The 13,853-nt window shown below is 40.7% G+C and overlaps 1 protein-coding gene across 2 annotated transcripts in view; it reads left to right on the top strand.

The window, feature by feature from the left end:
• The window catches only part of OXSR1 (oxidative stress responsive 1), a 107,380-nt gene that overhangs the window by 44,099 nt on the left and 49,428 nt on the right, over nt 1–13,853 (top strand). For both annotated transcript variants that reach the window (XM_011999495.1, XM_011999496.1), the window contains one exon: nt 4,603–4,744. In XM_011999495.1, coding sequence (XP_011854885.1) covers nt 4,603–4,744 — 142 coding nt within the window. The remainder of the gene's footprint in view (nt 1–4,602; nt 4,745–13,853) is intronic.

Raw genomic sequence — 13,853 nt, 5'->3', positions numbered from 1 at the left:
TAATTAAAATGACATTCATCAAATACTTATTGGTCTCCAGTACATTGGTGAATAAAGCCATCAGATCCTTGCTCTTGTGGGCTATGGGAACAAATTCCAGGAGAACTTAACCTTATTGAGGGAGAACAGTTGCAGTGGGATTAACTAAGATTTGCCTCTGGAGATGATGTCCACCTGAGATCTAAAGAATAAGTAATAATTGGCTGGGTGAGGTGGCTCATGCCTGCTATCCCAGTGCTTTGGGAGGCCAAGGCGGAAGGATTGCTTTAGGCTAGGAGTTCAACAGCCCAGCCTGGGCAATATGGCAAGACCCTGTCTCTACCGAAAATAAAACAACTAGCTAAGCTTGGACCTGTAGCCCTGGCTACTTGGGAGGCTGGAGGATAGCTTGAGGCCAGGAGTTTGAGGTTACGGCAAGCCATGATCTTGCCACTACAATCTAGCCTGGGTGACAGAGTGAGATTCCGTCTCTAAAAAAAATTAAAATTAAAAAGAATAACTAATAATTAGCCAGGTGAAATGGAGGCTGGAGAAGGATGGGAGATGTGATCTAGCTAGAGAGAATACTGTGAAAATGGGAATGAAGACAGGATGGAGTGTGTATATGTCTTGAGAACTGACAGATTCACAGTTGGAGCAGAGAGAATGAGAGAAGAGGACTCTTGGAAGAGGCTTACTGATAAGCAAAGGCTCCCCAAATTAAAAAATATAAATAACCAGAGTTAACAGAAATATGTATAGGGTACCTTCTTTCACATCAACTTTTTTAGTTAGAATATTGAAAACAAAAGCGTAGTTTTGATTTAGGAACATTGTACTGATGTAGAATTTAATAAGTTAATTAAATCATAAAATGAATAGTGAGTGTCACTTTTATCCCACCAACCAGGTGTACATCCTGGTTAAAATAAGTTTAATTGTGTCAATATTATAATCATTTAATGATCCTTCCTTATAACTGTAGTATTCCTATCTTTGCTAATTAAAACTCTCATGTTGAATGTTGGGATTTATTACTACAGGAAGTTAAGCTTTCGAAGTTAGAAGCACTTTTGGTATAAATAGCTATTTCCAGTTTATTAGCACCAAACTGCAAATGTAAGCTTTTTAGAAATCAAAGTAATTAAGAAAACTTCTGAGAGGAAAAAAGAGTTACCTGTAGTACTTAAAGGGAGGAAGTGTAGAAATGCAGAAATCTAAGGTAAATTCACTGTCTGAGATAGTTGTTTAAGGCTGCCCTCAACTTTGTCTTTTTCTAAGAGATAAAGTGCATGGTGACTTCCTTGATCTAAAGGAGGACCCAGATAAAATGTCTGATATTAACAGTGACCAGCTTTGGATGTTCAAGCAACAATGCAGGATTTTAAAATTTCTATAACATCTTTTGGTCTAAAATGGAATATTCAGACCAAGCAAACTTTGGCCCCTTTGAAACCTTCTGAGGCTTAGGAAGACATAGTAGTGGCTAAAGATTGATTAAAACTTCTTAGAGATACCAGTAACTAAATTGAACAACTTGATTTTATATTTAAAGAGTATCTTTTCATACTAGTAAAGTGAGGAAATTAATTTGTTGATGGGGTCATTAGTTTGAGTTATAATTTTCAGACTTAACAAGTGTCTGAAGCCAGCAGCCACTTCACTACTTTGTCAATATTATTTTTATATTCTATAATGATTTTATTGGACAATTAAAGTTTTGCATTGCTTTTTAAATGTTCCATGCCACAGGCCTGACAGGGGATTATTTTTTGGGAATAGATGATCTACATTTAAACTTTTTGCTTTGTTACAAAATTTGTACCAAATACCCTGTTTCCCATTATTTGATTTATTTACTTTTACTCTGAAAAATGTTTGGATTTTAATGAACAGCTTTCATCAAAGTAATTAAGTTGTTAAATGCCTTTTAAAATCCAGCTTCTTGGGCCCTCCCTCAGTTCCCTTGAATGACTGTCTTATGGGGCCTAGGAATATGCATTTTTACTAGCTTGCCAAGTAATTCCTTCACACATTAAAGTTTGAGAACAGATATCCCTATATACTATTTCTTACAAATTGTGCATGAGGACAAGATACTACATACGCGGTTATAAATTTTCCTTATTATTCCTACTTTAGGTATTAATTGAGTCATTCAGTGATAATCTGCCCCCTTTTGCTTAGCATATTTTCTCTTCACCTTTCTCTTAGCTGACATGAATTCTTCATAATTTTGATGTTTGAGGATGGAGGATTATAAACACCGTCATGGAGTTAGAGGCTACAAGAGGCTTAGAAAACCAAATGGATAAGAAGCAGGGGATCTTACAGGACCATTATCTCTCGGTTAAGGATGAAGGTCTTAGTGACGATTCCTCCACCCATGAGAATTACATTGTTGGGAGGAGTTTGAAACTGAAGATAAATTGTTATGCCAAAGAAGGGTTTCTTACATAAACTTTGTTCAGAATGTCTGTTCTGGACATACACTAGAGATGTGCATTGCTTTAATCTCCCCATTGATCATTGGATGATGTGAAATCAATAAAAATCTAAAAGTTTGAAAAGCAGTTCCTGCTTCAAACTCTTTACAGACTTAGTCACTTTTTATGTACCCCAAGATATTTGATGCTGCATGTATTTGATCTACCAGACTGGAAGTTCCCTTAAAGTCAGCAATCATGTCATGTATATCTTGTCTATCTTGTCATATTTGGTGGCACCCAGTTTTAGATCTCACATGTAATGTAATAGGGCTTAATTGTTAAGTAGATAAGTTGTGTTAATTTTTCATTTCCAGTAGAAATTGGTTTTCCTTTGCATTCCCTATTTTAGGTATTATGTTATAAATAGTGTTTATGATAATTTTAGGTATTACATTATAAACAGTGTTTATGATCAGTGTTAATATAATTGTTTTCTTACTAAGCAGTACTTATGTGACCTGGATTTCTTGAACAGTGAAACATGTGGCCCTTTGGTATAATCACTTTGCTTTGGGGATTAATGTGTGGTTGATTAAGCAGAACAAACTTCTTCCTGAGGTCTCTCCCCTTCTGGATCACAAACTTATGAATTCCAGCAATGGAGAGGGGAAAGAACCACTGTAATAATGTGTTAGGAAAACCTGTCTGAAAGCTGTCTGGAGAGTGAGCCTCTCTGGTTCACTCTCTTCAGAGAATAAACTGCCTATGTCCTATCAGAGGTGGAGAGTATTAGTGGGCAAGCCTCAGGGAGGAAGAGGGATCTGAGAATCTTATCTGAACTTTCAACCAGTTTCTCTGTTTTCAACCCTTTCCTTCACTCCTTCCTCACATATGGTACTTGGTGTGTGTAGTTCTGAGCCTTTCTGGAGCTCTGGGTAGGGATCACTTTGTCCTAAATGGCATAGCTCCTCTGCAAGCACTGAAGTTCAGATTTCTCCACTGTGCTTGTTTACTTTTTCTTTTTCTGCTATCTTCCAGAATATTGTTGCCATCTCTCTTCTGTTATCTTTCCTGTTCTCTTTTTAAATTATGGGCTTATGCCTTTTTAACTAAGTTTACCAAGTTAGTGGATTTTAAGTAGGAGCTAAAGTAAACTTGTGTTCAGTCCTTCATGTTTTTGAGAATTCCATCTTCTTTCTATGTATTTGGAAGTATATTTTTTCTTGTTAAGTGTGTGAAGTAAAAGTACCCAGTAGGGCAAGTTTTTAAGAGAACTGTGTAAGTGGTTGTTTTGATTTTAGTCTTGATCATTGAGGTCTTGTACCAAGAAATGGGTATTGAATATTTTCTGTGCAGTCTATGTAACGTTCTAAACTTCTTGGCACAGTTGGTAATATTGTTTTGTTTTGGTTCTGTGATTGTTATGGGCCATTATATGGCCAGAAATCTTACAAATTTTCACCAAACTTTTTACTGATTATAATCTTCAGTTTTGGTAGTCAGCACTGTGCTTTTAATTACCATATAGGTGTCTTTTCCTCCTCTGCCTTCAACCTTTAGTAGGAGCATTATTTCTTATCCTGGGAAGTTTAGGATTGATAACACGTCTGGACTGTTACTTAAAAAGAACTGTAATTTTTATTCTTTTTGTATTTATCTTTGCCTTAGCTATTTTATTTCTATAATTTATTAACCTGAAAAATAATTTTAGTCCTAAGTTAGTTTGTGTATGTATGTGATCCTTACCCTCCAAGTATTTCGCTCCTGATTTGATTGGCATTTCAATTGTATTTTTATATCTTTAGTCATACAGCAGTGCATATTCTAATCTGGTGTCAAAAGCCTGCATTGGTTTGTGGTATCTTATAATAGTACTGACGAGCATGGTTTACCTAGGGATTATTTAGGGGCAGTTAAATATTCTCTACTACCTCTTCAGATTCTCTCTAGACATCCAGAGGAGATGCTGGCATAACATACTATTTGAATATTAGCAGGCTACTTTTTGTTTTAGATTGGAATTGAAAATAAGTTACTAATTTTAAACTTCTATATTTCCTCATATTTGCTGTTTTTTTCATTCCTGCACAATTAAGTTTATGAAAAGGTTTACATGTGTTTTGATTCTAAAATGGATTCTGAATTATATTGAATGATTTAGAGATTTTTAGAAAATTGTGTCTTCTGTTTTCAGGTTCTGTTCTGGATATTATTAAGCACATTGTGGCAAAAGGGGAACACAAAAGTGGAGTCCTAGATGAATCTACCATTGCTACGATACTCCGAGAAGTACTGGAAGGACTGGAATATCTGCATAAAAATGGACAGATCCACAGGTATGTAAAAGACAACACTCTTGTGTTATATCATCTCATTAAGGCCATTCCCACTCTTTTACAGAATCATGATCTCTGAGTGTTATCATAGCTCTTTGTATCACTAGTTTTAGTACACTGTGGTTAGAGTCTTAATTATATACTAGTAAACATTAAACAAGTACTTTAGTGAAACCAGAAAATATAAAAACAGGAAAAATTCATAATTTCTTATCAAAAGGCAATCACTTGATAACATTTTGGAATATTGCTTTCCATTTTCTTTTATATGGTTAAAAAATATCTAAAACAATACTGTATATGTAATTTTGTCTGTTGCTTTTAAAATTTTACATTATATCTTCAGTATTTCCCTAAATTATTAAAAACTTTTTGTAAAATAACTTTTTTTTAATTACAGCCTTTTTTTCTTTTTTTTTTTTTTTTTTAAAAACAGAGTCTGTCTTAGTCACCCAGGCTGGAGTGGCATGATCATAGCTCACTGCAACCTCAAACTCCTGGGCTCAAGTGATCCTCCCACCTCAGCCTCCTCAGGCTAATTTTTAATTTTCATAAAGATGGGGTCTCGCTATGTTGCCCAGGCTGTTCTTGAACTCCTGGTCTCAAAGCGATCTTCCTGCCATGGCCTTCTAAAGTGCTGGGGTTACAGGCATAAGCCACTGTGCCCAGCCCTTTTTTTTTGTTCTTTAATAAATAAGAACATTTTAATATTTCATGATTCTATCTAAATGATCTATCTTAGTAGCTAAGTGCTCTGTTTAGGTTTTGTGTATAGGCCCTGGCATACTATTGTGAGCTATGATTCCAATGATAATTTGATTTTTAGAGCCCTTGCAGTGCTTTTCTAGTCTGATTTTTTTTTCTCCTGGCACTGTGGGGACTTCCATTCAATCCTTGATCATGCCATCTATGGGAGTGGAGTGGATTTCCCTGGGCCGGTTGCTGCCAAGTGGAGAATACGTGGTAGATGCTGGACTCAGGACTTACGGGTCTGTGAGCACTCTCCTAGTCCCATCATGTGGACTCCCACCTGGTGCCAGTGGGGCTTCCATTCAGTCCCTGTTGATATTGCCTGTGGGGATGGAAGGCTATTCCCTTAGACCATTCTTTGCTCCTGGGTGGGGAGTTGGGAAACACTGGACCTGTGTAGTCCTTTGCTGCTGGGTGGAGGGCTAAGAGATGCCAGCTGTGCCGACTGGTGCTACTGATGTGGGTGATGTGGGCCTACTGGCTGTACTGCATATGGGGGAGGGGATGAAGTCCCCTGTCTGCTCTTTACTGGCACTGCTCTTTAGGCATGGTGGGCTCTCCTGCAACTCCAAGTATGGAGTCAGGGATGGGACCACCTATTAGATTTCTGCTGGACTGCCCCTTTTCTGCTCCTTTAGGCAGAGAGAGAGCAGGCTTGGGGCTCTTTTTGATATATGTCAGTCAATAGTTCTGGATTTCAGGGCTCTCTAATGCCCAGTCTGAGTTATAGCAGATTAAAGGAAAGCTCAGGAAACTTTTTTTTTAAACCTTTCCTATGATGATGAAAAACTCAGAAAACGTAATGCCATGTTGTCGTTCAAGTTCTGAGGCCCGTAGCCACTCTGCTTTCCTCTTTTCTCCTTTCAGAGTTCTTTTATGATTGTCTGTTGGATTATTTCTGGGAATTTTAGATATATTTAAAGGGGAGGAACAGGGAAGCGTAAACCTACACCATTTGGTTCGGGACCAGAACTAGTCCCTGGATTTGGAATGGAGACAATTGTATTTAAATCTATTTTGTTCCTGGGTTCAGATTCTGAGTGTGTAGTGTGACATATTTTTATATGATACATGGAACCATTCTCCAAATATTTTATGTTTATATTGCTTTTAACACTATGATGAATACTTTCCTCTGTGATTTTTATAATTTTTAAAAATCTGGCTTTCCATAAAACACATTTTAAAGAATCTTAAAAGACATTGCCAAAGTGCTTTTCAGAAATGTAGTGATTTATACATCTATTAGCAGTGCATAAGAATGGTAGATTCACTGGTCCCTTGCTAGCCTTGCCTATTAAAAATTTTAATTTACACATTTCGATACATGAAGAATAGTATCAATTTTGACATCTTGGATTATTAGTGAGGTTGGACACAGATTTATATGAAGGAATTGGTATTTCCTGTTGTGACTCATCTGCTTGTGATTTTTGCCTGTTTTTCTTTTATTTTGAAATGGGGTCGTGCTGTGTTGCCCAGGCTGGTCTTGAACTCCTGGGCTCAGGCATTCCTCCCACCTCAGTCTCACAAGTAGCAGGGATTACAGGCACATGTTACTGAGCCCAGCTCAACTTTTGCCCGGTTTTCTACGGTATCTTCCTGCCTTTTTTTATCCTGAGCTTTTTATATATTAAAAATTACTCTTTCAGCTTGGCATGGTGGCTCATGCCTGTAATCCCAGCACTTTGAGAGGCCGAAGCGGGCTGATTGCTTGAGCCCAGGAGTTTAATACCAGCCTGGGCAACACAGTGAGACCTTGTCTCTACAAAAAAGTTTTAAAAAATTATTCAGATATGGGCCGGGCATGGTGGCTCATGCTTGTAATCCCAGCACTTTGGGAGGCTGAGGCAGGCAGATCACAAGGTCAGGGAATTGAGACCATCCTGGCTAACACGGTGAAACTCCATCTCTACTAAAAATACAAAAAATTAGCTGGGTGTGGTGGCGGGCGTCTGTAGTCCTTGCTACTCTGGAGGCTGAGGCAGGAGCTTGTAGTAAGCCAAGATCGCGCCAGTGCACTCCAGCCTGGGCAACGGAGCGAGACTGTCTCAAAAAAAAAAAAAAAAAAAAAAATTTATCCAGATACGGTGGCGCACGCCTGTGGTCTCAGCTACTCAGGAGACTGAGGTGGGAGGTTCAAGTGAGCCCCAAAGTTTGAGTCTGCAGTGAGCTGTGATCATGCCATTACACTCCAGCTGGGGCAACAGAGCAAGACTCTGTGTCAATAAGAAAAAAAAAATTACTCTCTCCGTTTTTGTCTTTTAGTTTTGCTAAAGATGCTGTTTGGGACTTGGGCTCCAAACAGGCAACTTGTAGAACAAAGGGACAAGAGGGAGTCAGGTTATTAGAGCATGATTAAAATCTTGAAAACTGGATGAGGCTGATGGAAAATCAAGACAGGTCAGTGGATTAGTGATCTTTGAAGTCAGAGTAGTCATAGTAGAGTAGTTGAACAATTATCTCGAAAGATAGGAGAGTGGGGTGTCTGAATTAGTAATTTCATAATTGGGTCAGTTTTGGTGATAACAAGATAAAAAACGGAGGAAGTAGATGACCCAGGTAGAGTGGAGGAGGGGGTCTTTAGAGATGGCATCAGTGAACTCAGAGGCAGGATATTACGTGGATTGTCTCTGTGATTGTTAAAGTTTCTTGAGATAAGGCAAGATGACTTGGAAAGCAAGACTTAATGAACAACAGAGACAGAAAGTATAATATTAAAGCTGGGTGGCATGAGTTTGAAGGGAACTGACTTTTCTTTTTCCTTTTTAGAGACAGATTCTCTCTCTGTCACCCAGGCTGGAGTGTAGTGGCATGATTGTAGCTCACTTGCAGCTGAAACTCCTCAGCTCAAGCAGTCGTCCTGCCCCAGCCTCTCCAGTAGCTGGGACAACCAGGCATGGGCCTGGTTGTGGGCGAAAGGTTACCTAGGTGCCAAGGCAAGAGACTGAAGGCACAAACTGTTTCAGTATAATAAATAACATAGTTAGAATAAGAATAGTCATAATACAAATTAGATATAGAGATGATCATGGACAACTATCAATTATTTTTATAAACATTAATCATTAGCTTTTAATATTACTCTTTGTTACATTACTAATACAATCTAGGAATAACCAGCGAGTATAGGGTCAGGTGCTGAAGGGGCATTGTGAGAAGTGACCTAGAAGGCAAGAGGTGAGCCCTCTGTCACGCCCCCATAAGGGCCACTTGAGGGCTCCTTGATCAAGCGGTAATGCCAGTGTCTGGGAGGACACCCATTACTTAGCAGACCGTGAAAGGGAGTCTCCTTTCCTAGGAAGAGTCAGGGAACACTCTGCTCCACCAGCTTCTTGTGGAAGGCGGGATATTATCCAGGCCTGCCCACAGTCATCTGGAGGCCTAAACCCCTCACTGTGGTGCTGCGCTTCAGTGGTCACGCTGCTTGTCCATTTTCATGTTCCTCCCGTACTCCTGGTTCCTCTTTGAAGTTCGTAGTAGATAGCAGATAGTGGTAGAAGGAATAGTGAAAGTCTTAAAGTCTTTGATCTTTCTTATAAGTGCATAGAAGAAAACCCTGATGTATGCTGCCTTCTCTCTCTGCTTCGGCTACCTAAAAGAGAAGGGCCTCCTATCCTATGATCACGTGACTTGCTTCACCTTATCACTTAGAAGATTCACCCTCCTTACACTGCCCTGCTTGTCTCGTATGCAGTAAATATCAGTGTGCCCAGCCGTTCGGGGCCACTACCGGTCTCTGCGTCTTGATGGTAGTGGTCCCCCAGGCCCAGCTGTTTTCTCTTTATCTGTTTGTCTTGTGTCTTTATTAATTACAATCTCTCTTCTCCACACACAGGGAGAACACCCTCTAAGCCCCATAGGGCTGGACCCTGCACCTGGTTAATTTAAAAATTTTTTTTTGGTAGAGATTGGGTCTTCTTGTGTTACCCAGACTAGTCTTGGACTCTTATAGACTCATAGTGGAACCACCTTGGTGGTCTTGGATAAGATCCTGGGGAATTCTCTGATTACCAGGCAGAGACTCTTTTTCTCTTTCCTTGCTTTCTCCCAAGCAAATGTAGTCTCTCTGTCTCTGGGCGGAGCTGTCTGGAGCTGGGGGAGGGGTGACACAAGCACCCTTGTGGCCACCACCACTGGGACTGTCCTGGATCAGACTTGAAGACATCACAGCTCTGGGTCTCCCCCAGGGCCCATGGTAACCACTACCCAGTTACTTCTTATGTTGTTCAAGGCCTTAGGGCTCTGCAATCAGCAGATGGCAAAGCCAGCCAGGCCTGTGTTCCTCCTTTCAAGGCAGTGATTTTACCCCTGCCCTGGGTGGGTGCAGAGATGCCATCAGAGAGCCAGGGCCTGGAGTCAGAAACCTTAGGAATCTACCTGGTCCTCTGTTCTACTGCAGCTAAGCTGGCATCCAAACCACAAGACAGAGTCCTTCCCACTCTTCCCTCCCCTTTCCACAAGTACAGGAGTCTCTCCCCATGGCCACCACTGCCCCAAGCTCATGGCAAGTACTGCCTGGCTACCCCCAGTGTTCAGTTGGGGCCCAAGAGCTCTTCAGTCAGCTTGGGGTGAATGCTGCCAGTCCTAGGACTCTCCCTTCAGGGCAGCTGGCTCCCCTCTGGCCCAGGGCAGGTCCAGAAATGCCATCCAAGAGCCAGGGCCTGGAATTGGGGACCCCAAAAGTCTGCTTGTTGCTCTACCCAACCGTGGTCCAGCTGGTAACTAAGCTGCAAGACAAAGTCCCCTTTACTCTTCCCTCTTTTCTCAAACAGAAGGAGTCCCTCCGTGTAGCCACCATAGCTTGGAATGTGTTGGGTCACACCTGAAGCCAGCATGTCTCTGAGTCTCACCTAAGGTCCACAGCAACTACTGCTTGGTTGCCACTGCCAATTATACAGGGACCAAAGGTTCCTTAGTTAGCAGGTGATGAATCCTACCAGAACTAGGTCCTTTTCTTTAAGGCAGTGAATTCCCTTCTGGCCCGGGGTGTGTCTAGAAATGTCATCTAGGAGCTAGACTCTGCCTGGTACCCTGTTCCACTGTGTCTGAGCTGATATTCAAGTTGCACGACAAAGTCCTCTACTCTTCCCTTTACTCTCTTCAAGCAGAGGAAAGGAGTCTCTCCCAGAGCTGCAAGCTATGCTGCCTGGGGTAGGGGGAAGGGGTGGCACAAGCAGTCCCTTGTTTGCCCCATTGGTGTCTCACTGGGTTGTGTGCTCTGCAAGTCCATTGGCTCCAAGTCCAGTACAGCACCAGAACTTGCCCAGGAATTGCATTCTTTGTAGCCTTGACTGCCTTACAAATTTATTTAAGACCGCAGAGCACTTTAGCCTGCAGAGGTGCGACTTGACAGAACTCAGGTTCTGACTGCTGAGATGTGCGATTCCCCCTGGCTAGAGCCGGTCTAAGTGCTTCCTCCATGGGTGCTGGCTAAGCTCTACCTGGCGTTGCTTTCTGCTGTGACAGAGCAGCACTGAGTTCCGATGCAGGCACAGATTCTCCCTCCGTGCCCTGCAGCTACTGCCAGGGGATGGGGAAGGGGTGGCATTGACAATTCAAGACTATCTTTCCTATCACCGTTAGTGTCTCTAACAGTGATGTGAAGTTGAAATCAGGTACTGTGATCATTCACCTGAGTTTTGGTTCTTAGGAAGGTGCTTTTTCATGTAGGTAGTTGTTCAATTTGGTGTTTCTGTGCGGAAGATGATCAGAGGGTTCTGTTTGGCTGTCTTCCATTGGATTTTTCTGTGGGTTTAGAAATAAACATTTTCTAAGTTCAATTTCTGTTTTCCAGTTTGCCTGGGTTTCATTTTTGGATAGGCCCTTTTGTCTCCTATATTCATGTGCACATCCTCAGGGTTGGCCAGGAGTGTGTGAATAGCAGGGGCCTCTTTGTCTCCACTGTGTACCTTTGGCCAAGAATATGTTTGTCTCTATCTAGACTGCTACGACAGGCTAGTAGAGCCACTGTTAACCCTCTTCTGCTGGTCACCCTTCAGAATGTCACTTTAGTTGACAGTGTCACTGGGTATAGGTGTTGCCTACCATGTCCAATCAAAGGAGCCTCTTTTAACCCTGACAGAGAAGCTGCCAGTCTTCATGGTCTGTCTGCCGTAGAACCTCCATGCTGACTGAGCTGGGCTAGGAAGTGTTGGGGCTAGTCCCAGAGCAGAACACCATAGAGTCTCAGTGTTCTTACCTGAAGTGCAGCTGTTTTTCAAGCATAAAATGTTTCTCAGGTTGATTTCCAGAGCACCGAAATGGTTGTTTTATCATATTTGTCCAGCTTTAAGATTGCTTTTTAAGGGGGAAGATTTATCTGTTTTCTTCGCTCAGCTGTAGCTGGAAGACTCTGCTCTTCATGTGCATTTGGTTGCCTTGAGATTGTCATAAGAAATAAATACATTTTTGTTCTATCTAAAGAAATTCCTGAAGAAAATCTCTAAAGAAAAAAAGTTATTATATTTTGTATTCTTAAAATTAATTTTGAAACAAAAAACTTTATATATTATCACATGCATGGGTAATACATTGCTATTATTAATCTTACTTTGCTGGTGAAAAAAGAGGTCTTATTAGGGGATTTGCTTGAGCTTATACAATGGGTCTATAGAGTTTTTCAGTGGCTTATAAGCTAACTGAGGGCAATTCTGAATGGGAATTCCCAGGACAGTTTTAACAGTGACATTATGTCAAGATAATGTTTTTGAAATGGCAGCATTTTAGGCCACTTTTAAAAAGGATGTTACTCATTTAGTTAAATGAGAGTTGATATATTATGCAAAGTAGATGTTATACAAAGTAAAGCAGAAACTGAATTTCTTTGTGCCTGAAATTGATATGAATCCACTCATTGCATTCTTAAAAAGAAAAAAAAAAGACAATGACCCTAAATGTATACTTCAGTGTATATTTTGGGTTAATTTTGCTATTCACTATAGAAATTCTAGATTTATAAAGGTTTAGGAAAAAGATACTTTCATCAGTGTTCTGAAGTAAAAACTTTGACTTGAGAAAATAGATACATGGATATGCTAAATAAAAGAGGACAACACAATATATTTAAAATTAATCTCAGTGGCAGACTAAAATTCTATTGAGTTAGTGACCAAAAAAATGTAACTGATATTAAGTCGATGGATACTCAGCTTCACTGGTTAGCATAGTCTTTCTTAGCAGTCTTTAGAAGCAGACTGCCTAGATTCAGATCCCAACCCTGTCACTAATTGGGTGACCTCTGGCAAGTTACTTAATCTCTTTTGCCTTATTTTCTCATCTATAACGTAGGGATGCGATAGTATCTATCTCATAAAGTAGTTGTGAAGATTAAATGAGGTAATATATACAGTGCCCTTAGAATAGTATTTAGCACACAAGAATCAGTGAACAGTCATTGTCATTATTTTGTACACCGGAGGGTGGCAAACCTTTTCTGTAAAGGGCCAGATAGCAAATATTTTAGACTTTGTGGGTGAGATGTTCTCTGTCACCACTACTTTGTTTTTCTGGTATGAAAGCGGCTATAGACAATCTGTAGCTGAATAGGCATGGTTGCATCTTTTACAGAAACAGGCAGTGGACTGGATTCAGTTTGTGGGCTGTAGTTTGCCAACCTCTGATTTACAGGGCTATAGAAGATTATTGTTTTTCTTTCACATAATAGTCTGGGCATAAATGACATCAGTCCAGTATGATGACTCCATGGAGTCAGGGACTCAGGCTCTGATTTTATTGCTCTACTAGCTCTAAGTTCTTGCTTCATGACCCAAGTTGATTTCCACCACATCCACATTCCAGCGGAAGGAAGGAAGGAAGGAAGGAAGGAAAGGGGAAATAGAGGTTATGCCATTTCCTATTAGCAGTGGTTCTCAGGACATTTAGCAATACCTGGAGCCATTTTTGGTTGTCACAACAGGGGCTGGAGTTGGGGAGTGGAATGTGCTACTGACATGTAATGGGTGAAGACCAGGGATACTGCTAAATTTATCCTATCATGTCCAGGAAACCCCTTATGACAGAATTACCCAGCCCAAATATCAGTAGTGCTGGGATCAAGAACACCTATGTTAAGGGAACAACTAGGAAGTTGTAGAAACCACTTTTGTTCACATCACAGTGGCTAGAACTTTAGTCACATGGTTATATCTATTTTGCATGGAAGGCTGTGAAATGTTGCCTTTCATCAGGATGGTCATGTCCGCAGTAAAAATTTCTTGCTTTCTTTGCTTTCCTCTCCCTCTCCCCTCCCCTCCCCTCCCCTCCCCTTCCCTTCGTCTCTCTCTCTTTCTTTCTTTCCTTCATTCTTTCAGACAGGGTCTAGCTCTGTCACGCCCAGACTAAAGTGCCTCCCTCTGTT

Source organism: Mandrillus leucophaeus, unplaced genomic scaffold (genome assembly GCF_000951045.1).
Source record: "Mandrillus leucophaeus isolate KB7577 unplaced genomic scaffold, Mleu.le_1.0 Scaffold595, whole genome shotgun sequence".
Classification (NCBI taxonomy): domain Eukaryota; kingdom Metazoa; phylum Chordata; class Mammalia; order Primates; family Cercopithecidae; genus Mandrillus; species Mandrillus leucophaeus.
This window is presented reverse-complemented; position numbering and strand designations above follow the sequence as displayed.